At 41.9% G+C, this 27,165-nt stretch overlaps 1 protein-coding gene across 1 annotated transcript in view; it reads left to right on the top strand.

Annotated features, from left to right (window-relative positions):
- KCTD8 (potassium channel tetramerization domain containing 8) overlaps positions 1-26,294 on the top strand; it is an 88,593-nt gene extending 62,299 nt beyond the window's left edge. Inside the window, exon 2 of the mRNA XM_048510024.1 lies at positions 24,589-26,294. Coding sequence (XP_048365981.1) covers positions 24,589-25,049 — 461 coding nt within the window. The 3' untranslated portion in view covers positions 25,050-26,294. The remainder of the gene's footprint in view (positions 1-24,588) is intronic.
- The last annotated feature ends 871 nt before the right edge of the window (positions 26,295-27,165 follow it).

Below are 27,165 nucleotides of genomic sequence, written 5' to 3'. Positions count from 1 at the left end.
ATTTACAGTCCATTAGCTCAGAACAATTTCAAGAGTTCTTGTATTAGTTAATAGACTTTTTCACACAGTAGAAATAAAATGTCCTGCAGATGTAACCTCTTTCTGTGGGTTCTGTGGGGCAGTACTTGGAAGGAGTTGCAAAGAACTAACTTTAAACAAAACAGTTTACTTCGCTTAACAAATAACACTTTTAAAACATTTACCATTTACACTTTACAGTCCTGTTAAGTTTGCATTTTCAAGTCCTTATATTTACAGTCTACTGATATTGCCAAGTCCAATTCTTCTTTGCTGGTGGTTGGTTTTGAAGATTTCAGAGGCTTGGTGAAATGGGATTCAAGATGATGAAGGTTCCCAGAAAACTCTCACTATTTACATACACAAAAAACCCTTTTGATTCTATAAACATGTATCAGTTTTCCATCCATCGAGTTCTGTATAGCCTGATCTTCCTAAAGAGTCCATCTCCCACTAGGGTACAAAAGGAAGCAAAGATTTCTTCAAGATCAGTCCCAAACTCTCAACCAGGCTATTTAAAAGACTTGTACTCTATTTCAGAGATAGAGGCAGTGGTGGGATTCAAATAATTTAACAACCGGTTCCGGTGGTGGAATTTAAATAATTTAACAACTGGTTGTTTACAAGCACCATTTTAACCACCAGTTCTGCCAAAGTGGTGTGAACCTGCTGAATCCTACCACTGGATAGAGGATATCAAGGTGTAAGTATTTATTATACATATAAACAAGTAATAAAAGGCCACTAGATGTATTTTTCCTAAGGAATAGCAAGTTCAGAAAGGAGCAACTTGGTGAGAAGTCACAGTTTGGCGAAAGAAAGGAGCAGTTTGGAAGGAAGAGGGGGAAATCAGCACTTGCTGGAAGCAGAATTAGAAACATCTGTCTTTGAGAACCAATTCCAATTCCAATTCCAAAGCCTTTATTGGCATTATAAATTACAGAGTTAGTAGAAAAGGGGCATTTATCTACTAACTGAGACATTAAAACATTAAAATACATTAAAACATTAAATACATTAAAACAATGTTGAACATTCACAACCACGCCTTGTAAACCGCACATATAAATTAATTTAACCATTACTACTATGTAGGCAATGATTGCGCCTGACCAAATAGTGCCTCAAAAAACTTGCAACATTCTCACATACATGATCACCGGACCCGTTGAGTAAAAAGTTCATCACAGATGGTAACCTGACAGCGTTTGAGCTCTCTACCAATGGACGGATGTACATGGAGAGTAACGACTCGTATATTGGACATTCCAATAGTACATGTTGAACCGTCTCAGCAACGGCCATGTTACATTGACATAACCTGTTCTCATATGGAGTGTTATTATACCTGCCAAGAGCCATAGCATTAGGTAGAGCATTAAAACGAGCCAAAGTGTACACTCTGCGTTGTTTGGGATTGCACAGAATGTACAGATAGTTGGCACAGTAATCTGATCGGACAATTCCCAAGGCCTGTGGGAAGCAGCTTTCCCCCCCCTCCTGCAACATTCTCAGTTTCTCTCGTTCAACTAAAACAGATTTGATTTCATTATGAATTTTGATGGCAGACATAGTTTGGAACTGGTCAGCTGTTAAGCCCATGTTGTTAAGTTTCTTATCTATGTCAGCCAACCATTTCACAGATGTAGATTCTGATAAGAGTTGATGTATAAAACTATTGGGTCTGGGCTCAAAATGAATTTGGGTCCAGTACTTAAATACTCTTGTCCATGCCATCAGTTCCATACTATTTTGTCCAGTTTCTCTGCGTAGGGTGTCATATGGGACACACCTTGGTGACCCTAAAATTCTTCGCAAAAAGTATCCCTGTACTGACTCAAAAGGTGGTTTAATTTGGGGGATCCATATTGGGGCTCCATATAATAGCTGAGGGATTATCTTTGCATTGAAGATTTTCAGTGCAGCGGGGACAAATTGGTGTCCTTTAGAGTAGAAAAATCGGAGAATCGCTGCAGCATTCACCTTAGCTTTGTTCTCTGCTTGTTTGCTGTGAGGGACCCAAGATAGGTTGTAACTGAATAGATATCTAAACTGACTTACTTGCTCTAGGACATGGTTGTTCACTTTCCAGCTACATTTACACCTAGATTTTGCGACGATCATGACTTTGGACTTGTCATAGTTAAGCGTCAGCTTATTTACATGACAGTATTCTGCACTGCAGTTTAGTAGGCGTTTTAAGCCTACTTGGGAATATGACAAGAGAACAGCGTCGTCTGCATAAAGCAGGGTAGATATATGTAGCAAACCTAAACGTGGCGGATGGCCATCAATTTTAGTTAAGGTTGCAGGGAAGTCATGGAGAAATAGGCAAAATAGACTGGGTGCCAGTGGGCAACCTTGTTTAACCCCTTTGTTAACCATAATTGATTCTGTTAACGTGCCATCTCTTGAAGTTCTTATTTGGCAAGTTGTATTCGTGTGGAACGCTTTAATTAGAGCTAAAAGTCTCTGTTCCATGTTTAGGGTTTTTAATTTATGCCATAAAAGTTCCCTATCTACTGAGTCGAAGGCACCCTTCAAATCCAGAAAAGCAGCATAAAGCTTGCTTTTTCTTGTGCCTACGTATTTGCTTGCAAGATGTTGGAGAATTAGACAGTGATCTAGAATAGAATTACCTGCCCGAAACCCGATTTGCTCTGGGCCAAGTAGCTGATGTTTGTCTGTCCAGCTCTTTAATTTTTTCAGTAGATAGTTAGCATACAATTTGCCTACGATAGATAAAAGGCTGATCAGCCTATAATTAGAGGGACACTGGGGGTCTCCTTTTTTATAGAGGGGTACAATGATCGCCTTTAACCAGTCCTTGGGAATCGTTAAAGATTTGTTAATACATGTAAATAATGAGGCAACCACTGGAGCCCACCAGTCTGGATCAGTTTTTAACATCTCTGCTACAATGATATCAGGGCCAGCTGCTTTCCCAGACTTTAGTTGGTGAATTAATTCAATAACCTCTTGCCTGTTAACTGGGGCCCATTCAGGCAAATCCTCGGCTGGGCTCATGCTAGAGCTTCGGTCAATCTCTTGGTCGGAATAAAAAATTCCAGAGTAGTGTTTCTGCCATAATGAAGGAGTGATGTCGGCAGCTATTGGAAGATTTTGACACATGCCCCTATTTGTTAATTGCCAGAATTGTTTTGTATTATTGGATAGGGTGGCTTTGAGAACCATTAATATTTGGTGAGCAAGATACTCTAGACTCCATTCATACCTGAAACAGGTCTTCATATGAAGTACACGAAGTAAAGGAAGGTTTACTACCAGTTATATGGCTTGAAGTTTTGTGTGTTCTGTTAAAAATGTAATGCCCTATGCAACGTCTTCTACTGCAGAAAGCAGAAATTATGTAGATTTTCATTATTTAGTTTACATAATCTGTTTTCTATTTTGTTCAATTTATTCTAGTTTTGCTAGTAATGGATATGGTAGAGACAATTAAATCCTAGGCCGTTTCTGCATGACTACGCTGGGGGTTGGGTCGGCGTACATGACGTTCGCACAAATGGTCCCGGTAACGAAAGGGAAGACGGCGCCGTGGAGCGCCATCACCCGATCAACCTACCTTCTCTGCGACCGTCCGGCGCATCGCCGAGGCCAGGGGACACGCCCCCCCTGCCCTGCGCGACCGCTCCGGAGTCGCAGGGCAGGGGGGCGTGTCCCCAGGCCTTGGCGACACGCTGGACGGTCGCAGAGAATGTAGGTCGGTTGGGAAGGGGGGGAGGGATGGTGCCTTCCAGCTGCTGCTGTTTGCACTACAGCGGCTGGAAGCCACCGTTTTCCAAAAACCTCGCTCGGGGAGCGAGGTGGGAAAATGGCGGCTTTGCGCCGCTGGGGAGGAGCGAGGGCGGCGCGGCTGCGAAGCAGCTGCGCTCCCCCCCCCATGTGAACAGCTCCCTGGGGACGGCATTTTTGCCGTCCCCTAGGCGCTGTATTTGGCCCGTGTCTCAACCAGTGAAAATCTTATTGAATCTCTTATTCTATGCCTTCTTAAGTTGCAACATTGATTGTCCATATATTGCCGTATACTAACCATAAGGAGCAGAAACTTGCCTTTTTAAATTATCAAAGCAAAAGATAAGAATCCAAATACTGCTGTTACTACAACAGCACATACTTTTTTTGCAAAGTTCAGCATAAATATACACCAATTTCCCTTTTAACAACTCATGTTACCCTGTTTCCCCAAATATAAGACATCCCCGGAAAATAAGACGTAGTAGAGGTTTTGCTGAAGTGCGAAATATAAGGCATCCCCCAAAAGTAAGACGTAGCAAAGTTTTTGTTTGGAAGCATGCCTGACGAACAGAATACAGAAATTTAAGACATCCCCTGAAAATCAGACATAGTGCATCTTTGGGAGCAAACATTAATATAAGACACTGTCTTATATTCGGGGAAACACGGTACTTTAAAAATACCATGTCGAAGAAGATGTAGTAAAGGAATCATTCATAAATACTTACACTGTTTAAAGAATAACACCAGCAAGATGGAATCATTTTAGAGGAAATGTCTTCATTTCATTTCAAAGATTAAAAGATTTCATTTCAGACCATCTGCTTCTTGTTTCACTGATTTCCATGTAATTAGGCTTCTATATAACCAATTTTCTTTTCCATGCATAAAGACAGGGTTTCTCTAGAAATAATTTTTTCCACTTCAAGAGCATTCATATATTTCTCTTTACAAAATGTAAAAGGATTCTATTAATATAAACTTTGCAGTCAGCCTCCTGGGCTTTTATAATGTCAGCTGTTTCTGCAATCAGGATACCTATCTCTCTTGGTCTGTTATGCTAAAAACATTATTTCATCATGCCTACAGTCTACAGAAATAATGCTTGTATTCATTTTTTGGGAAACTTTTATGTGTACACATACACACAGACTCACACGTTAAATTTTACATGCTGGGTTCATTCTAAGCTGGTGAATAGGCTCTGCCACCCTCAGAGAAGTCTAATAAATAGAGAGCACTTACTACTGAAATTTGTCATTTAAAAATGCTTGGTAATGTAACTTGAATTTCTGGATCTTGAATTTCTGGATTTTTCTCACAATACTAGAACTAGAACCAGGGGGCATCCATTGAAAATGCTGGGGGGAAGAATTAGGACCAATAAAAGGAAACACTTCTTCACGCAACGTGTGATCGGTGTTTGGAATATGCTTCCACAGGAGGTGGTGATGGCCACTAACCTGGATAGCTTTAAAAGGGGCTTGGACAGATTTATGGAGAAGTCGATTTATGGCTACCCATCTTGATCCTCTTTGATCTGAGATTGCAAATGCCTTAACAGACCAGGTGCTCGGGAGCAACAGCCACAGAAGGCCATTGCTTTCACATCCAGCATGTGAGCTCCCAAAGGCACCTGGTGGGCCACTGCGAGTAGCAGAGAGCTGGTCTAGATGGACTCTGGTCTGATCCAGCTGGCTTGTTCTTATGTTCTTATGTTCTTATGTTCTTATCCTTTGCTGTCATTGAAATATGTTTGCAAAATTCATAAGTGAATGTAGTTAGTGCTTGCTGGAGTGGTTTCTACCTCTCTCATAGCAGTATATGTTCTCAGTTATGCTAATAAGTATAAAAAACCCAGGATAAATCAAAGAAAAATATATTTATATTACGTTCTTAGTTGGAGCTAGGTCTCTGGGGTGTTTTTTTATAGAAAGGCTCAGCTATGAAGAAGGTAAATTTATACTAAAGGAATAACCACATGCAGCTGTGATTTCAGGTATGGCTTCTGCCCTTCTGAAAAATTGTTTTTAAGCAATAAAGTTGGAACCCTTATCTTTTTTTTTTCACCTGAGAAGGCTGCTTTGCCTTCACAGAAGGAAATTCAACATTGGTAGGGTTTCCTCCACTGCAGAGAGAAACTGTTGTTAAAGGCAGAAGAATAATGTCAGAAGAACAGGAGATAGTCTTGTATAAAATTAAGGATGGCTTTTCAACAAAAATCTAAGAAATGTTCTTTGTACATAGATGGTTAGAGGATTTTCAGTGATCTAGTAGCTATTACTGATTTTTTTTAAAAAAAAGAGGTAGCAGCGGGCTTTTTAAATCAGAATGAGTTGCTTATATTTTTAGATATTGTGGCTGTTTGAAAAAAACAAATGGTCGATGTTGATGAAACCTATATACTGGGGTGTGGTTTCCGGGCTGTATGGCCGTGTTCTAGCAGCATTCTCTCCTCATGTTTCGCCTGCATCTGTGGCTGGCACCTTCAGATCCTCAGACTATCAGATCCTCTGAAGATGCCAGCCACAGATGCAGGTGAAACGTCAGGAGAGAATGCTGCTAGAAGACGGCCATACAGCCCGGAAACCACACAGCACCCCAGTGATTCCGGCTGTGAAAGCCTTCAACAAACCTATGTACTGTTATGTGTGTGTGAGTGCCATTGAGTCACTGCTGACTTACGGTGACCCTGTCGGATTTTCAAGGCAATAAACATTCAGAGGTGGTTTGCCATTGCCTGCCTCTGTGTGGGTTGAGAGAGTTCTGGGAAATCACCCAGCAGGCTTCATGTGGCAGAGTAGGCAGTGCTGGATTTATCTATAAGCTTGGCAGGCTGAAGCCTAAGGCCTCAAAATCTAGGGGGCCTCTGGCCAAGGTGTACAATATTTTGACGCAGTCATAAACTTTTCTTACACATGCTGTCATACTGCACTGTAGCCTCTGAACCAGTGGTTCTCAACCTGTGGGTCAGGACCCCTTTGGGGATCGAACGACCCTTTCACAGGGGTCGCCTCTCTGCATTAGTGTTCTCCACCAGTAAAATGGATAAATGTTAGGGTTGGGGGTCACCACAACATGAGGAACTGTATTAAAGGGTCGCGGCATTAGGAAGGATGAGAACCACTGCTCTAAACAACCCTTCAGTGATTTTCCTTGCATTCCATTTCAGAATGGAATGTTCCATTTCCTTGCATTCCATTTCAGAATGGAATGTTCAAAACACTCTTCCATCTTCCTCTAGTCGTGAGGGTGTGGGGTTAGAAGGGGCCTCACAAGTGGAATAGCTTCATCTAAATCCAGTAGGGAACTGAACCCTGTCCTCCAGATAAGAGTCCGCTGCTCTTACCCAATACAACATGCAATGAATGGGTTTAGACTGGAGTAACTCTCCTTAGAATTGAGCTGCAAGTTCCCTTCACAATATTTTCTAAAGATCTCGCCCTCCTTCGGAAACTTTAAGGTCCACGAAAGGCCAAATAAGAGTATTTCCTTTGCTGTCCTGAAGCTGGTGGTTGGTTGCCTCTGTAATGTTTGCCTGTGCTCAGAGCGGGACCAGCCATAAATCAGAGTACTCTAGTGGTTCCTCTGGCAGGCATAATTTTCAGGCTTCTCTGCATTGTTATGACCCTCAGCGGCCCCAACAGCGGAGCAGTGAAAAGCCTTATTTCGCTTCTCCCATTTATTATTGCACCCAGCTGTGACTCCTGTCCCTCATCTTGAGGCGGTCCATCCACCGTCTCCCAGGCTGCTACTTTAAAATGCTTTTAGCACCTCTCTTCTCAGCAGGAGAGAGCCAGAGCACTTTGAATCACTTCTGACTCCAGTTGTAAAGTGCAATTTGTTCTCCAAGAGATACCATGGACTCAGGAGAGTTTAAAGCAAAGCAATATGCCCCCCTTCTCTCTCTCTCTCTCTCTCTCATTACTATTGGAAAGGAAACCAAGAAGATTTAGTGAACAGATGATTGTTGTTCTGGGCACCATTCAAATTTGACAACAGTCAAAGGTCTTCCAGGTACTTCTGAATCACACCAATCAAACTTACAATCGAATGATGGTTTGATGTTTTTTTTTCATATCAAGACGAAATGGAACATTTATATTTGCAAGGTTTAATCAGTATATTAAACAACAACCAGTTTTAATGAGTGTAGTCTGCAAGTTAAGGGTTGTCGTGTGGTAATGTGACAGGAAATGGGAAAAGGAAATATTAAAGATGGCCTTTCCTTCTAAAGAATGGACAGCTTTTGTATAGTAGGTGGTAAATTGTTTCATTCTAGTTGTAACCTGGGCAAATTTAAGGTCTAGTCCCTCATTTCTGAAAGCCCTCCCCCCCCCAAACAAACTTCATACCTTGGTTTAAATAAAACTGTTATTTAAACTTACTGTAGAGTTTTACCCAAATACCGGCATGTCCACATGGGCACCCATGACACGATTACATCACTTCCTTGGCATGCTGGAATCACCAGCATCAGAGTCCTATGCCTTTGTATGCTGCTGGTAAACCCACCACCAGTCAGCTGAGCGGCACCAGGGGGAGGGACATTAAGTGGGAATCTTCTGCTCCTGCCCGGGATCTGGAAACATTAACAAGAAGTGATTTGAGCAAATAGAATGTAGAAGAAAGGGTCCACCTCAGACAAAAATCAACTTGGCAATGTAAAAGGAACAGCTTAGCAGCAACCCTTGAATGAGAGCTGATTGGAATTTGTTTTTGGTTTTTTTGGTGCTCCAGGCTACTCCTTCTTCAATAAGACAGTTACTTGAAGCAAAAAAGATTCCTCACACCCAGTTCAAAATTGACCAGGCCTCCTATTCCACAATCTACAGTGAGAAAACTAGCTGCATATACTCTTCTTATTATGCAAATTAAATGGTTGTGTTGCTCTACCTGACAGCCTATATTCCCGAAGTTCTACACAGTGAAACCTCTACTACCTAAGCTGAATAACTCAGAATGGATGCTCTACTTCTGAGTAGTTATTCTAACTGCACATTTAGGTCTTGAAAGTGACAACTGCATGTACCGATTCTCCTTTTGCATGTGGCACAATTTATGTCATGTTGTGGCATCATAACATTGTTCAAGAGTACAGGAACATGGTGACCTCTGACATAAGAAAACCTGCTAGATATTGCAGGAGAGTAGCTTAACGTTTGACATGCTGTTTTCAACTGTAACTACACATTTGGAGTAATGTCCAATTTAGCCCTGGTGCTTATTTTAAAAGCCACTTCTGCTTCCAATTTTGTACGCCAGCCCACACAAATCAGTAGCTCCAGCTGTTAGTGTTGTTTTTCACAGATTCCCAAGTTTTGAAATCAATCTCGGAGAAAAGGACAGTTTTGTATCACTCAGAATGCCTCTTGTGTCTTTCTCCCAGGTGATTATTAAAAGCAGTCCTCAATAACTGTGAAGTATTTTCTCTCACGAGTAATTCTGTCAAAGTGAATGGCCTTGCCTTTTCAGCTTTTCATAAATATGAATTTGTTGAAGCATAAATGCTCAGGAATTGCAATGTGGAGACCAGAATTGCTCTTTTAGCTATTCAGATTTAACCTATGCTGGAGTTTCATGAAACTTTAATGTCATTTTCAATTTTTTTGTTTTTTAAACAGATCAGTGTGTTCACTTCCACAAAACTCCTTTGTTTGGTATAGTTAAAATTTGCAATGTTAATTTTTATGGCTGTACAATAAACTGAATATCAATAACAACAATAAAACAACAACAGTAATAATAAGCTATCTTACTGAGCTGTTGTATGAGCTTTTCAAATATGCTAGCTACTACTGTTCCAAATCATGAAAACGCTTCCAAAAATGTGCATAGATGAGTTTTGTTACTAATTCCTATTTTCATCATGCTGAAGATGTGCTTTAGGTGCATCTTCTCTAAAAGCTGCTTTTCTGAATGCTTTGAAAAACACTCTTTCTTGGCCTGCAGATTAACGAATCTCCCATTGAAGACATCCTGTTGCATTTAGCTAGACAGGAAGAAGTTACATGATTTGTTATGTGAACACTTTGCCATTGTCTTTTGTCCTTTTTGTGTGAAACCACCACAGAACTGTACTGGTAGAATCCAAGTGGCCTGTACTAAACACTGGCTTATATCTAACCAGGCAGTTCCATAAATTTAAGGGCACAAGTTTTTTGGAAGAGAAGGTGGCAGTTTCCACTGACTCTCAATTCCAGTTGGGGTCTATTTGTCTCCCCTTTTTTCTCCCTGGGTGTTCAGCAGATTCGAGAACTTAGAGAGTCCACAGTGGTAGATAAGAATCAACAGAAATCACTGTTCTTCAGAAAATTTAGAAAATTTAACTGCCCATAAGGCTTCAGAATGGTTAGGTAGAGGCTTCTGTGAACGTGTGCTCGAGGGCATGCATGCCTAGTCATTGTTGCATTATGTACAGTGGAATCTTTTGTAGAGCTATTCCAGTCTGAGCCTATGAATGTGGTGCCAGTGAGCCATTGTATCCTTGTGAACACATGAAGCTGCCTTCTGCCATGTCAGACCATTGGTCTGTGGAGGTCAGTATTCCATACTGTGACTGACAGGAGATCTCCAGGATCTCATACATTTTACAAAAAAGTCAGTCACAGTACCAGTAACTTCAATGCATTGGTCAAAAACGATCTACCCAAACCAATAAATGGAATCACCAGAAAGCCCATAACAGCATTGGAAAAGTCTCTGAAATGACATGCTGACATGCTTTCCTAAATTAAAATTCAGAGCTCACCTTAATGGGCAGTCCATTCTGCAGAAGAAGGTCCAGTGCTAAAAATGCTCTTGAATGGACCCTTGCTGATCTTATGTAGAAAACGACAGAAACCAGAAATTGCTGAGAAGAGGAGAACTAGCTCATAGGATCATATCACTATGGTTCAAAATGGGCATTTTAAAATATGTATAGTGGGAGAACCAAGTAAACCAGTGATTGCAGAAGACAAAGAAGGTAGGACTTTAGTTCCTTTTGCTTGGTTCTCCATGTGTACTTCCTAGCTCTTGGAACAACCATTGCAGACCTTCTACTCAAGCTGGAAGGGACCAGGCATTAGCAGAAAGGCTTTGGGTGTGGCTGTATGGAGACAACACCAGGAATAGTTACCAGTCTGCCCGACTGAATAGACATGTTTCAGTAGATTTTCTGTAAGGGAAGATAGGACTTGGATAATGTGCCACCTCTTTTGGACTGCATGGGGGAAAGTAGCAGAATTCTTTGCTACCAGTGCCTAAAGGTGGCATGTGCACTGCCCTTAATCTCCACCGGTTTGGCTACCACGTTGTGTGTGTAAAATGCCATCAAGTCGCAATTGACTTATGGCAACCCCTTAGGGTTTTCAAGGCAAGAGATGTTCGGGAGTTGTTTGCCATTGCCTGCCTCCACGTGGGCTGAGACAGTCCTGAGGGAGCTGTGACTGGCCTAAGGTCACCCAGCAGGCTTCAGGTGGAGGAGTAGGAAATTGATTCTCCAGATTAAAATCTGCAGTTCTTTACTACTACACACCAACACACACACACACACCGACAGTCATGGGCACCATATTAGGGGATAGAATCCTGACAGACTGCAGTGATACCCTCCCTCTGTCCAGCCATCTTAATCTGAAGTACAATTAAATACCTTGGGAGAACTGTTGGCTGAGTATATACAGTTGGGTGAGTATATACCATAAATATACAGAGTATATACAGTATACACTCCCCTAGCCTAACAATCAGTAATACATGCCATGTCGGCCCTCTCATTCATTTATTCACTTACGGTACCTTATTTATATCCCACCTTTTTCCTCAGTGAGGACCCAAAGCTGCTGACATTGTTCTCCTCTCTCCTTTTTTATCCCTATATCCACCCAGTGAGGTAGATTTGGTTGAGAGACTGTGATTGGCCCAAGATCACCCATGGCAGAAAAGGGACTTGCTTCCAAGTATAAGCATAAGCATTTTATTGTCATTGTGCACGCACAACGAAATTTACAGCAGCATTCCTCGATGCACACAATTTCAGACTCATACCCCATCCTCACTTTCCCCTTCCTCCACCCATCCCTACACAGTCCCAAACACATCAACACGAAGCCGCGGAGTTTAGCATAGCCACAGCTCTAGAGTAGAAGCTGTCTCTAAGCCTCTTGGTCCTAGTATGGGGTTAGACTGTAAACCTTCTTTAGGTCCTCTGTAATGCATTATGCTGGATTATCCAGTTATGCCTGCAGTGCTTCAAATTAATAATATCAAGGTCCTCCCACTTTCTTTAATTTTACTCCAAATCAGTACAAAGCAAAATGAGGACCAGTTTGCACAGTTAGTACCATATTCTTGCTAATAGAAGCACTACATAGATTACTTGTTTTGGTTGCCTATGGTTGCTTATTATATTTTTGATATAAGACTGACATTTGCCTAAATACAGGTTGATATATCCTTTTACCATATTTCTGCTAATATAACTGTACAGAACACTTGTTTTGTTATAAGCACACCATGCTGACAGAATGTTTTTGGGTCATGTGTAATAAAATGTTCACGCTGCTGCAAGCATAAACATTTATGCATAATGAATTATGTTAAACCCTTAGCCTCAATACAGATTGTTGCTTTTGATTCTAGAATAATACAGACAGTGGTGGGGCTTACTTTCAAGTAAGCACATATGGGATTAGGCTGTAAACCTTTCTCCTAGGTCCTCTGTGATGCATTATGCTATACTACCCAGCTGTGCCTGCAGTGCTGCAGATTAATAGCACCAAGGTCCTCCCACCTTCTTTAATTTTACCTCAAATAAGAACAAGGCCCCATGAGGACTAATTTGCACAGCCTGAGAGTGATTTTTGATTAATCCATCCCCACTGCAGACTACAGTTGCCATCCTTCAGGTAGGGTCTGACTTTTTTTTTTTCAGAATTGCAAGTGATCTCCAGAGTACAGCAAATCAGTTCCCTTGGAGGAAGTCAGAGCTTTGAAGGATAGACTCTATGACATCACATCCCCACTGAGTACCCTCCTTAGTCTCCGCCCCCAAATCTTTAGCAATCCCCCAAACTTGAAATAGCAACCCTGCTGAAGACCTCATTTCCCCCCTCCAACATGGTTCCTGAGGAATGTTGAGGGACTCATTGAGTAGCAGCAGGTGGGGGAGGCAGGAAAGTCCTTATCCACCAACTTCAGTCTTCTATTGGCGCTTGAATCCAACCCTGTGTTTACAGCATTCAAAGAACACTCCTGCATGTATTATCCATTGACTCTTTCTTAGCTGTTGTAAACCAATACAGGAGCATTTCACAGCAGTCAGAATTCTGTTGCCATTTCTCTTTTGCTGATGCATTGCTCAAAGGGAGGGGGGAAGGGGGAATGCCTAATTAAATCTAATGGACTTCTGGTACACATTTATTGGAGTATTGACATTTTATCAGCAATTAAACTGTGTTCCTCATCTCATTATCCTGTTAGCTTTGCTTTTTTAAATCACTTTATCTTTCGGATGAGGAAAGCCTTCTTGTTCTGCATTTTAAATTGTTTGTGCGTAAGGAAGAGAATGCAACAGAAAGATATAAAACCTTAACGTCCAATGTTGCACAAATGGGCCCTCTAAAACTGTAGGTATATGTCCAGGAACTGCTACCACACACTATGAATTTAACAAAAAAAGATGAATGGCAGCATTCTATAGATTATTAGAGCTTCCTTGGGAAGCCTGGGCGGTGGGGGGTGGGGGGTGGGGGTGGGATCAACGTGGGAAGCTCATGTGCCCAGAATGGAACAAAGCATTAAAAGGTTAAAGGCCACAGAAAATATTTTGTTCATCAAAAGTCTACAACTATTCCATATGCTGTATTTACAAGTTCCCTGCCAGCAAGCAATCCATTTTTGGCATAAGGCCAATGAGATCAGAGATGTTGGGCAGAAAAGGTCTTAGAATTTTCCAGTGCTTAATTTTTCTGTGGAATATTTTCTATTTTTTAAAAAAATCCATTGTTTTATAAAATTAAAAACCATGAAGTAATGTTTTTGCTAATACAATATAGGGCATCGTTGGGAATTTCAAAGTTATAATTAATGTTTTTCAGGTGATTATTCCTAGGAATTAGGATGTTGTGGATTTCCTGGGTTGTACGGCCGTGTTCCAGTAGTATTTCCTCTTGCATCTGTGGCACTGCCACCAGATCCTCTGAAGATGCCAGCCACAAATGCAGGCGAAACATCAGGAGAAAATACTACTGGAACATGGCCATATATAATGCCACCAGATCCTCTGAAGATGCCAGCCAAAGATGCAGGTGAAACATCAGAAGAAAATACTACTAGAACACAGCCATACAACCCAGATTCCAGCTGTGAAAGCCTTTGACAATACATTCCTAGGAATTATGTGAGAAAGTATGTGTATGCTTTATTGATCTGTAAAGGGGGAGGGAATGAAACATAAAATGGAACATAATAATCCAAATCAGATGTCAGTTTTTGAATTCATTTTAGCTGTGAAGGTCTAATCAAAATCAAACCTAAAATTCTCATGTGGTAGAAGGGATGGTGTAATCACTAGTGTGAAATGGACTAAACAAGTGACACAAGTGAGGCTAGGGAGAGTAACGTTAAAACTGGGGAGCTCCAGCGGCATCTATGAAAGGAAGTTAAATTGTATTGAAACAACATGCACGGTTCTTTGGGTGTACTGAAATTTAGCGTGTCAACTGGTTTGAGTATCAAGCAGCCCCATCTAAAGGGCCTCAGCAGCCACGGGCAGTGCCAGTTCTATGTCACCTCCTGAGAACTTCCAGGTGGTGCAAGGAGGCAACACACACGCGCGTGCACACACACACACATAAAACCTAGCCGCCTGGGAAGCCCTCTATAGGGCTCAATGGACTTATACCACTCTTTTGGGTGGCATAAGACCAAAGCCCTGGCTGCAGCATTTTTGGCCCGAAAGCTCGGACGGAAGCCAACTACATTCGACTCCACTCCTGGGAAGGCCCCAACCTGTGCTGGCAGCATAACTCTGTGACAGTGACCACTTGCGTGCTTTGCTGCCATGGAGCTATGGGGCAGCCAGATGCCAGCACTTTTCTTTCTCCATCAGCGGGGATGCCCTTTATGTTGGGGGGGGATGCATTGGCTGCTTGGCTCTGTATTGGTATGAGACTGTTCTGCTCTGTTTCACCCCTCACCCCCTTTGCAGAGGTGTTCCTCCCATTGGGCAAAGTGGGCAGTTGCCCAGGGCACCCCCTTGTGGTGGGTGCCAAAAATGCAGGTTCGTTTGTGGGATTTTTTGTATTTTCAGTGTTTTTTCTATTTTTGGCCTGCAGGGGGCACAGTTTTTAAGCTAGCAGCACCAAAATTTCAGAGATTTTTCAGGTGAGGTTTGGTTTAGGGAGTCCAAAGTTATGGGCTCCCAAAGGAAGTGCCTCATCCTCCATTGTTTCCAATGGGAGCTAATAGGAGATGGGGGCTACACCTTTGAGGGTCCATAACTTTGGACCCCCTGAACCAAACTTCACCAAACCTGGTTGGCATCATCAATAGGGGCTCACAAAGATACGCTGAATGGTGCTGCTATCTTAATAATTGCACCCCTGACAGCAAGCACCCCCTAAATTTCCCCAGGTTCTCCTTTTAAATCCACCCACTTCCTGCCAATGCTTATTTTCTTTCTTTCTTTTATTCTCTCAATGCCTAATAAAGGATTTAAAGGGAGAATCTGAGGTCCCCGGTTTAAACATTGAAAGTGATGCTGTTTCAGGATGGGGGAAGAATCCACCCCAAAATAGCATCACTTTCGATGTTGCTTAAACTGGAGACCCCAGATTCTCCCTTTAAGGTGGATTTAAAAGGAGAATCTGGGCTCCCTAGTTTAAACACCATTGCAAATGATGCTGTTTGGGGGTGGATTCCAGCATCGCTTGTTTAAACTAGGGAGCCCAGATTCTCTTTTTAAATAAAACATTCTGAAAGCATTTTGAAATTGTTTTCAAAAAGAATATTTCTGCTGTGTGGCATGGCCCATTGCTGTGTTCAGATCTGTGAGTTGTGATTTGTTTGGTCATGGTGGGGGAGGGTGGCTGCCCATGGGGGTGGATCAAACTCAGGTTTTGCCCAGAGCTCCAGTTTGCCTAGGTATACTACTGCTCCTTTGGAATGGGCTGCTAGACTTTTTTCTAAATTTTATACGGTGTATAGGTAATGCGTGTCATGTTGGCTTTGAATTTTTACAAGTACTAAAAAAGTAATTTACAGAAGAAGTATTAAATTTGTTTATAGCATTTAAACCACACTTTATTATTATTTTGCTTTTCAAATACTTTAGTGTTGGTTCCTGTTAAGACATAAAATTAACATTGGGTAATTTTCAAATTTTGTTTACCAAAAATGTTGAAATAAACATGCTAAATTATATCATGCTCTACTTAGGACACTGGAAAGTTTTCCAGAAAATTTTGCAATTCACATTTTTCTGTAAGACCCATGTCATTGACTTGTCTAATACAATGCTGTCCTATTAAAGCAGTCAACAAACTTTCCCATGTGTTCACAAACACATCAGAAATTGGTCACGATGACTCCACATCTAGTGCCACTCTAAGCACAGCAGGGCCGGAGCAAGGGGGGACTGGCACAGGGCACCCGTGCACTCTGTGGCCCGCCATGCCCCTGCCACGCCCCAAAATACCCCCAGAACGCCCTCACCACGCCCCCGCACCGGCACGCGCCTGGTACATTGTGCACCCCGCCTCCTTGGCGCTTCGCAACTGAAGCTTAGTGACATATTTTTAAGTCCTTTGCTTTAAACAACTTTAGAAATGTAAAACTCTATTTAGGATTGTGTTGCTAGATTATATAATTAGATCATGGCACACCAGTTTGAAGCTTGGATTTTGATGTTTTAAAAAGTGGTATTTCAAATTTTGATTTTTTTTTCTGGCATTTGAGTCAGTTGTTTTTGTCTAAAATATTTCTCAACACTATTCAACTTGAGAACATTTAAGCATAGTAGTGATCCTCTATGGCTTTCTGATTTTGTTCTGTAAGATATATTATTGGATGAATTTCCCACACAACCAGACAAGGGCAAGATTTTTCACAAGTGCCATAATCTCTCTTTCTTGGTCTATGTTCTAATTGTTGTTTTTATGTTTTATGTGTGTATTTTAGCTTGGTTTTAATTTTTTTATTATTGTGTTTTTTTGTTTGGGTTTTATGTTTTTCAGATGTGTGTTTATTATGCAAGTTTTTAATTCGTTAGCTGCCTTAGTGGCCCCGAGGGGGGCAGAAAGGTGGGGTATAAATGTTGTAAATAAATAAATAAATGTGGGGGATTCATTTCCTTCCCGTTCCCCAACCAAAAAAAAGATAGTAGGCTTCATGAGCAATAGGAGCACATTGAAGGCTTGGTAGAAAGAATTTACCAAGCAGCAGTATCATCTTATAGTTGCATGGGGAACAATCATACACCTTTTGCTAATCAGGGTGATAGTTTTCATTCAGTGTTTTCCTACAGGTGTTTTTGAAATTTCCGGAAACCTTACACTTTATTGCAACACAAGTGGCCATTTTTTTTTACAAAGATGAATTTTTATCAATGTAATTTTGTGATCTGCAGAGTGCTTTGGAATTTGCAGTCTGTTTTACCACTGAAGGTTTGGAAAATTATCACTGATGGTATGTGATGGTATGGAACAGACATCCTAATGATTACAGAGATTTTTTTTGTAACTGAACAAACTGCGTTAAATAGCTCTTTACTGTTCTGTAGTGAAGCAAGTCGGCTGTAGCCTCCAGCCAGTCTCTCTGTGGCAGGGTTCCCAGATAATTAAATCTTTCCACTGGCCAGCCTTCTCTTGTGCCTAACCAAGCTGGGAAGGGAAAATAAGGCAAAGCAAATTAGATATGATTTAACAAAGCCGCAGCAAAGACAATCTCTGCCACTCCCTTTGGGTGAAAATTTTCTTGGGCCTATTAATATAATTGCAAAATTATCAGGTGTGTATAAGCATGCATTTCCAATTTTTTTGTAGCACACCTGTATGTGTTAAGAGCTGTCAAGGCAAGTCAAGGGCTTACGGTGACCCTTTGAATTAATATCCTCCAAAATGTCCTATCATTAAGAGCCTTGCTCGGGTCTTGTAAGCTGAGGACTGTGGCTTCCTTTACAGATTCAATCCATTTCATGTTGGATTTCCACTTTTCCTGCCATCTTCAATTTTTCCTAGCATGATTGTCTTTTATTTATTTATTGGTTTGTGGGGGTTTTTTTGCATAACTTTATTTTTTTAATCCAAATCAGCGTGCTGAAGGCTGGTCTGATTTTCAGTTTTTGCCAGGAACTTGTAGATAATTCTTTCCATGTGTCTGTTGTCAATAAATATTTCGTGTTTGGATGTGGAAGCTGTATTAGTAACACAGTACAACATCTCTGCTTCTAGGTTTTGTTCTTCCTTGGATCCAACCAGCTTTGCTTTTTTCCACCTTGGGTCAGTACCCCTCCTTGCTATGGTTTTGTTCATGTTAGTCCTGACATCCTCAGCATAGCCTTTTTGGTGGTCAACGGGGCAGGGAGGGGATCCTCATTCCTTTTCACCAATGGAAAAGCCAGTTGTATTCAGAGGAGACATCACAAATATCATTGGCTATGTCCCTTAAAGCTGGACTATTGGCTAGAAATCATTATCCTGCCTTTTCAATTTTCCTCCTTCCAGTGGATCTTTTGTTCAGTAGAGCCCATCCTGTCATGTGCAAGCATCAGCCTAGAACCTGGAAACAGGGCTACAGAGATATGCAAATAAATGATCGAGGACCATGCATTAAGTGCTTCTAAGCATTGTGAGATGGGCACTGATTGGTCACGTTGGGGAGAGCTTTTCCAGCAAGATCATCACAGTTCTCCTTAATTTTGCTAGTGCAAATAATCAGTGAAACTGTTATGTGTAGGCAGGTTGAAAAGGAATTCAAAAGCCAGTGTTGTGTAGTGGTTAAAGTAATAGATTAGGATCTGGGAGAGCCTGGTTTGAATTCCCACTTTACCATGGAAAATTGCTGGGTGACCTTGGGCCAGTCACACACTCAGCTTAATCTACCTTACAGTGTTGTTGTGAGGATAAAATGGAGGGGAGGGAAACAATATAAGCTGCTGTAGGTCACCACTGGGAAGAAAGGCCGGACATCATTAAATAAGTAAATAAATGAAATAGAAGCAAAGACCCTGATGGTTGAGGAAAGTGCTGTTAAGGCTGACTTAAGGCAACACAGTTTTCAAGGCAAGAGATGCTCAGGTCTGCATAGTAACTCTGAACTTCCTTGGTGGTCTCCCATCCAAATACTGACCAGAACTGACCTGCTTCTCTCCCATGATCTGATGAGATCAGGCTAGCCTGGCCCATCCAGGTCAAGGCAAAAGGATACTACTGTACATTAATGATAACATATCCTTTTTTACAAAGATTTTCAGAGCTACTGTGTTCAAAATGCTTGCACAGGTAGCTACTCTTCTCTCCCCTAATTATTCCCAAGAGATTGCTTCTTGGCCATAATTTTGATTGCAAAGGGGTAGCTGTGTTAGTCTGCTATGGCAAAACAGAAGTCCAGTGATACCTGAAAGACTAACATCTATTTCAACCTGGGCATTCATAAATGTCTCACTTCCTCAGATATGTACTGGGAAATCAAACTGGGAATTCTATTGAAGAAGAAGATAACAAGGGGGAGAAAGGGGCTGAGACAGAGTGGCTGGGTATGAATTCAGACATGAGTCTTTCAAGTATAAATTCTTTGTGTGACTAAAACAGGACAAACAGATAAACTAGATTATGAAGTCTACTCAGCGAGTAGTCTGAAATTTAAGTGAAAATTGACTGATATTGGTAACAAGATTATGAATTGGTAAAACAACAAACTAAAATGCCTAAAAAGTGGGTCCTCTTAGAGATGGTAGTGAGTAAGGAAATCTAAGTCTGTTTAAGCCAGGATTACGTATAGTGTTTAATTTGTTGATGAGTTTCCCCTCATGAAAGAATCAGTGGAGAACTTTTTAATCTCACTGGACACACTATAACAGATTTGCAAGTCACTGTTCTATCCCCACCCACCCCCCATTAAAAAATCAATAGGGAATACACACTGTGAAAGTGCTTGACCAGAACACATCAGGAAGTTAACATTTATCAAAATCCTGGCTTAAACAGAGTCTCGGATTTTCTTAGTTCAAAAGTAACAGGATAAGGAGCAAATCCCTTTGCTTGTTGGTATTTGGCTATGAAACAACAAGATGAGGGTAGAAATATGACCCACTTCTCACACAGGAGGAAAATGAGCAATGGGAATTTGTATTAGGATCTCTACTATTTAATTTGTTCACAAATTATCTCGAATCAAGAGGGGAACAATTAAGTGGCCCACTTTGCCAGTGACACCAAATTATTTACAATAGTGAAAATCAAAGCAAATAGTGAGGAGTCCCAAAAAGACCTGTCCAAATTGAGCGAGCTGGAAACAAAGTGGTAAATGTGCAGTGTAAACAAGTGCAAAAGAGATGGGCAATCCCATCCAATGGGCCAGGTGGCTGGCTGTTGTACCACAGCTATGCTAGCCCACTGCCCCCCAGGAGGCCTTCCAGGGGCACAAGGAGGCTTAAAGTGCAAATAAAATGCAAATAGCCTCTCCACTGCCGGGAAGTCTCCATTGGACATAATGGACTTATGCCACCGAAAAGGTGGTGTAAGTGCTAAGCACTGAGTACAGGTGGTACAATGGGGCAACTGGGCACAACAGGGCACTCTGGAACAATTTGGGCAATGACCAAGTGGGAGCTGACTACTGTTGGCTCCTTCACTGGCCACGCCCCTGAACCGCCCCTGTTACACCAGTGCCAGGTGCTCCAGGACACAGGTGTGGTGTCCATTACCGCATCACACCACCAGGGAGGGCTATGGTGGCTGCGCGTAGGTGCATTTGTCCCTCCACTGGGGCAAGTAGCCTGGGGAGGACAAATCCACCGAAACAGCATCACACCACTCTCAATGCCAGATTCCCCCTCCCCTTTAGAATGCGGCCATTTGCTGTGTTTGGAATACTGTGTAGAGTTCAGGTTGTTATGATGTTATAAAGCTTGAAATGGTAAAAACAATCAAGCTATCCATTTCAAGAAAGGATAAGGAATTTGGTGATTGGTATTTAGAATATGCTGCCACAGGAGGTGGTGATGGCCACTAACCTGGATAGCTTTAAAAGGGGCTTGGACAGACAGTCGATCTATGGCAGGGGTAGGGAACCTGCGGCTCTCCAGATGTTCAGGAACTACAATTGTAGTTTTTTACAATCTGGAGAGCCGCAGGTTCCCTACCCCTGATCTATGGCTACCAATCTTGATCCTCCTTGATCTGAGATTGCAAATGCCTTAGGAGACCACGTGCTCTGGAGCAGCAGCAGCAGAAGGCCATTGCTTTCACATCCTGCACATGAGCTCCCAAAGGCACCTGGTGGGCCACTGCGAGTAGCAGAATGCTGGACTAGATGGACTCTGGTCTGATCCAGCAGGCTCTTTCTTATGTTCTTATGAATTTGGGACAGGGGAAACACAGATGAGAGACATGACAGAGACTTGTGAAATTATATATTGGGTCGAAAAAGTAGGTAGAGCGTTTTCTCCTTCTCCCTCAAGGGGCCTAGTAAAAATGGACCATCCAGTGCATTTGGTCAGCCATTGTGGGAAACCGGACATTGGGCTAGATCAGGAGTCCTCAACATTTCTGAGCCTTTGGGCACATTTGGAATGCTGGCACACAGAATTCTTGTGCACGCAGCAACAAAACAGATGTCAGAAAATGTCTGCTGCAAGAGGGAAAACAAGCCACAAAATGATTGCCACAGCTTAACTTCAGTCACCGGGTGCTGATCCTTGGCTATGGTGGCCGCTGCTGCCAAAGCAACATTGTAAAAAATCTGCACAGTCCATCAGAAGCTTTGATGGATAAAGGCCCTACCTGGCCCCACCCACCTCCCAAAACACTTGGCAGGACCATTTTTACGATCAAGAGAAGTTCTTTTATGTTCTTAGCATTCAAAGAAACCAATAAAGGCAGAGATTTTGGGAAAAGACTTTCTGTTAGGGGCCCAACCATTTTTTAGAGAAAGTGAAAGGGTAGACAACTCAATGTGCTCAGGTCCACTAATTATATTTTACAAATTCACGAAGCTCTTAGCCACCAGAAATCCCTTTTGTTATAATTTTAACTTGCAGAAACCTGTGAGGTAAGTTAGGTTAAGAAAACCCCCATGGTGCAAGGTAACCCCCTGGACTTCATAAGTGAAATTCACGGGAGAGGAGTTTGAACCTGGGTCTTCCATGTCTAAAAACAATCTCTGCACTCTACAGAAGAGGGGGAACGAAAGAGTGCAAGCAGGAGAGGAAAGATGTTAATTGAACAGCTTGCCTGGATCCTTATGTTACGGTCATATGATTCAATAAAATTGTGGAAAGTCATTCTCACCAATCTTAAAAGTTAGGCAGGACAGTTTAGTTCAATTTCCTTATTAAACCAAGAAGAATCCACCATCCCTAGAAGTTCAGTAGCATTATTTTAGATAAACGGCTTATCATCTAGAGACATGAGGTCCTCTTCTCAATGATGAATTGCTTCATTCATTCCAAGGCACTGCATAACTATTCACACACCACTGAGCTCAAGGCTAATTTCCCTTATTAGGATTGCATTCACCACAACAAAATGCAGTGCAGCAAAGTCATTTTATCACCCCAAAGCAGACAGAGGAATTTAAAATGAAAGGCTCTCTCCGGTTGTAATCACAATCACATAACTGCCCCTCATTTTGAAATGCCCATAAGCCCAGGAGTGCAACTGTGCGCTGGAAAATCTTGAAGCATCTGTGCAAAACAGCCAAATCTAATTATCAAAACTGCATGTTTTTCCACTCAAGGAAGTAAGATTCCACCAGTGGTTATGTCAAGACAGAACTATAATTTTTTTTTTGTCTGTTTAACATTGTCTGCAATAAAACCTAATATATATCCAGACACATATTTTGTACTTGCTGCTTGGGACTTTCTTTCTTTCTTTCTTTCTTTCTTTCTTTCTTTCTTTCTTTCTTTCTTTCTTTCTTTCTTTCTTTCTTTCTTTCTTTCTTTCTTTCTTTCTTTCTTTCTTTCTCTTTCTTTCTTTCAACAACATTTGTTTTGTAGTAAATGCTATAATAATGGCATATTGGGGCTTTCTGTTATTATCCTCAGTTCTGCCTCCATTATATGCCATTTCTATGAGACTCAAGTAAATGGCAAATGTTTGCAAGATTTATTTATTTAATGCATGACCTTCCCTTATGAAAAGGTGCTGTGTTCATGTGGAACCTTACAAAATTCTGTTTCTTGTATATTTCTCCTGTATTCCTCTCTAGCCCTCCTCCAATGCTATCTAAGTTACTTTAGATCTAGGTCTTGAATAGCTTTTGGATGTAGAGAGCAAGCAAGTTTGAGGGGAATGTAGGAAGCACAACGATGTTCTCTCCCATTCCCTGTATTGACTTTGCATGCTGCTTCCAATACATGGAGAGCAAAGTGTTCAAGTTGAGCCCTCTGAGGCAAACATGTCTGAAGGATGGCACCTTTGCTTTTAGTAGGTAGGGGATGTCTTTTTAGGGAGTACATAGATTTCATTCTGTTTCATCCCCCATTTTTGCCCCCTTTCCCACAGAGCTCTACACAGGAGCAACTCTTCAGGGGGGGTTTTGGGAGGGAGGGGGGATTACAAAGTGTTTCTTTCCCACTTTAGTTTCCCATTGTAATGCCAATGAAAATGCATATTGTTATCCTTCAGCCGTATATAAACACCCATGTGGCTGGAACAAGTCATGTGCAGAGCAGTTCCCACAAACCTGTCTTGTAACTCCTCCCCTCCTCCCCTCCAGCATGGTGTAGTGGTTAAGAGCAGGTGTATTCTAATCTGGAGAACTGGGTATGATTCCCCACTCCTCCACCTGAGTGACAGAGGCTTATCTGGTGAACCAGACGTGTTTCCGCACTCCTACATTCCTGCTGAGTGACTTTGCACTCGTCACAGTTCTTCAGAACTCTGTCAGCCCCACCTACTTCACATGGTGTCTGTTGTGGGGAGAGGAAGGGAAAGGAGTTTGTAAGCCACCTTGAGTGTGAGAAGAGAAAGGTGGGGTATAAATCCAAACTCTTCTTCTCTCCCAAGCCATTGCATTGCCAGGTGCTCTACTGCTTTCCCAAGAACAGCTGTGCACACCAACACAAGCAGGGCCATTCCATGCACTCTGTGTGTGTGTGTGTGTGTGTGTGTGTGTGTGTGTGTGTGTGTGTGTGTGTGTGTGTGTGTGTGTGTGTGTGTGTGTGTGTGTGTGGGGGGGGGAGGGTGTAGAGTGGCCTTTTAAACAATCCTAGCAGGCAGCCTGCCCTGATTAAAACCAGGCTAGAGGCATTGCAGAGATATGAGGAAGTACAAGCTGCCGGAGTTCCCTTGGTGAGTCATGGAAGATTTATAATGGAGGTCAACTGCTGTCACTGTGGCACAGTCTGCTTCCCATATAAGCAGGGAGTTGGATTATGACTTAAGATTAGCAGTCTGCGCATTAAACGTATCAATTACACGAATACAAATATGAGAGTGCTGTTGGCCTTAGGCAGCTCTTACTCGAGCTAGTGGGCAATTGGGTCCTTATAGCTAAATCATACTAGCCCAGACATAAGTTGCCTGCTGTTTGTAACATACGGATGATTTATTTGCTGAAGTCATTGCCTACTGATCATTTTTCCCTCTCGCCTTTTCCTAGGACCACCTCAGAGAACAGCCTCTCCCAAGCAAGAACACAAAGACAGGAAGCACGACAAGATCACAGACAAAGGAAGCGAGAGTGGAACTTCCTGTAACGAGTTGTCCACCTCAAGTTGCGACAGCCACTCAGAGCCGAGCACGCCCCAGGAAAATGCAGCAACCACCCAGCCCACCACGGGACACCAGCCAAATACTCTGACTTTGGATCGGCCCTCCAAGAAAGCCCCTGTGCAGTGGATGCCACCGCCAGACAAGCGCAGGAACAGTGAACTTTTTCAGACTCTCATTAGCAAGTCCAGAGAAACAAACCTTTCCAAAAAGAGGGTGTGTGAGAAGCTGAGTGCCGAAGAAGAGATGCAGAAATGCATTCAGGACTTCAAAAATATCCATATTCCGGATTATTTCCCTGAGCGCAAACGCCCTTGGCAGTCTGAACTGTTACAGAAATACGGGCTATAGTCTTTTCAATATTTCTTGACATATCAATGGTGCATTTAGTGTTTATTAAGTTGCCACTTTATTACTGATGTACTTCTTCTTTCCAGTCTGCTCTGAGGTAAACAAGTCATTCTCTGAGTCGTTTTGTTCTTTATGTGAACATTGGGTGTCAGATGGGTTGATTTCTTTCCGTTTATTTTAAAAATTGGAAATAATGAAATGAAAGCATTACAGACCACTTTATAATAGTTGAAAATTTGCATGACCGAGACATTTTTCAGCTTTCAACCCTCCCATTCATGAAACAAATATATCCATCAGGTCATTTGTCGTTCTTTGTCCACAATAGTGGTGATGCAAAATACCAGCGGATGAAGAAGAATGGAGCTAGTGATGAAGGAATTAAATCCAAACACTTTTTAAAACATTGATGCAATGAAGCAAATGGTCTGTTTTGCATGAACACTACAGTGACAACTGAACCACACAAGAAATAAAAAAAGGTTTGTCTGCTGCTTTGGATAAATATTTTTGTTCAGTACCGAGGCTCTAAATGTACAATGTGTTTGGAACTGAGCTTTGTGAGGATTTGTGTGTGCCTTTGTGTTATTTTGTAAGGATGGTGTAAATATGCCCTTATGCTATTTTATGGCTGCACCAACACTCAACTGCTAATGTTCATCAGAACTGTTTCTGTGAACTGCAAAACTATCAGCTGCTTCTGAAAACTGGTTTGATAGTCTGAAAATTTATGTTTTCATGTTAGTCAACAAAGTTGGTGGAGGAAGACTGGAAAAGCAAAATATTTGTTAAAAGGAGCCTGCCGTTAGATTTCTTGGTAAACGGCTCTTCTGTTTTTAGTCTGTCTGAGTCGTCAAGTGAGTTTTTAAGAAGAATTTTTGCAGTGTTTTTGCTTCTGTCTCATTATCACATCACAAACAACATGTTTCAGCAGAAAAATGAATAACGTTTTGAGGGTATGTGAGTTTTAATTAATGTGTTCAATAGAGATTCAGCATGATTGAAAAGAACAGCATTATTGATTACTGCTCAGTATGATAGTGATAAAATCTCAGACAAGATTGCACAAAGAGCATTTTAGTTGACAAAGAAGACGAATACTTCTGACAACTGTTGGGAAATTACTGTTAAAATGTCAGATTGAGGATGTCATTAACAAGACAAATCAGACAAAAACTGTTTTTCCAGTGTAAAAAAAAAAGAATATTTATCCATAATGTCATAAAAATAATCTGGTAAAAACAAGCATGTTTGGATGGCTGATGAATTTGCAGGAATTTACGAAATGTCGTGTATTGTGTTTTTTTATATAGAACCGCGCTCCTTAATTCTGTTGGCTGCTGATTCTCCTTACAACTTAGCTAATCAGACAAAAGTAGGTCATTTTTGCAAGGGTGTCATTGATTAGTCTAAAACTTGCTAGTTAAAAAAAAATCCAGTTCATATTACAGTTCATATCAGTTCAAATTACATACTGCTTTGCCACCCTGCAGTTTATATATCACTGTAGACATTTACCTCAAGACCAAACTGCATGAGGCAGGCACCTCTGAGTTTGCCTCAGAAAAGCATTGCCACTATAAAGACTGAATCCCCAACTGAGAACTCATTTAAACTATGCTGCAGGGTTCTGATTCTGGTCAGGACCACTGCAGCACAGTGGGGGAGGGAATTCTTTCTTTTCCTTCCTAAGTTGTTTTCCCCACCTGAAATAATACCAAGGGGTATTATTTGCCCGCAAGTCTTCTGGTACTATTTTGGGAGGGAAAAGTAGTGTGAGGGGAAGACAAGATCTCCTCCTGCCTGTGCTGCAGCTGTTTTGGCCCCACACAACAGTTTGACCCATCTGGTGACTCACTCTTTAAAAGGGGCCGTGCCCCTACAGCAAATCCAGGGATGCCTAGTTAGGCCTTCTGAAGCAAGCAGAATCACACCAGTTATATGATTTCCAGACATCTACTGTGAAATGTTCTGAGGAGGTTAAACCAGGGGCAGAGCGAGGGGGAATTGTGGCCAGGGCACAGGTGAGTCCTGCGCCCCTGCCATGCCCCCCATCCACCCCCCCCCCAGAATGCTCCCAGAACACTCTTGCCACGCCCCCACAGGGATCACACCC

This window comes from Sphaerodactylus townsendi, linkage group LG10, assembly GCF_021028975.2.
Source record: "Sphaerodactylus townsendi isolate TG3544 linkage group LG10, MPM_Stown_v2.3, whole genome shotgun sequence".
NCBI lineage: Eukaryota > Metazoa > Chordata > Lepidosauria > Squamata > Sphaerodactylidae > Sphaerodactylus > Sphaerodactylus townsendi.
The sequence above is the reverse complement of the archived record's forward strand: the minus strand, read 5'-3'. Positions and strand labels throughout refer to the sequence as shown.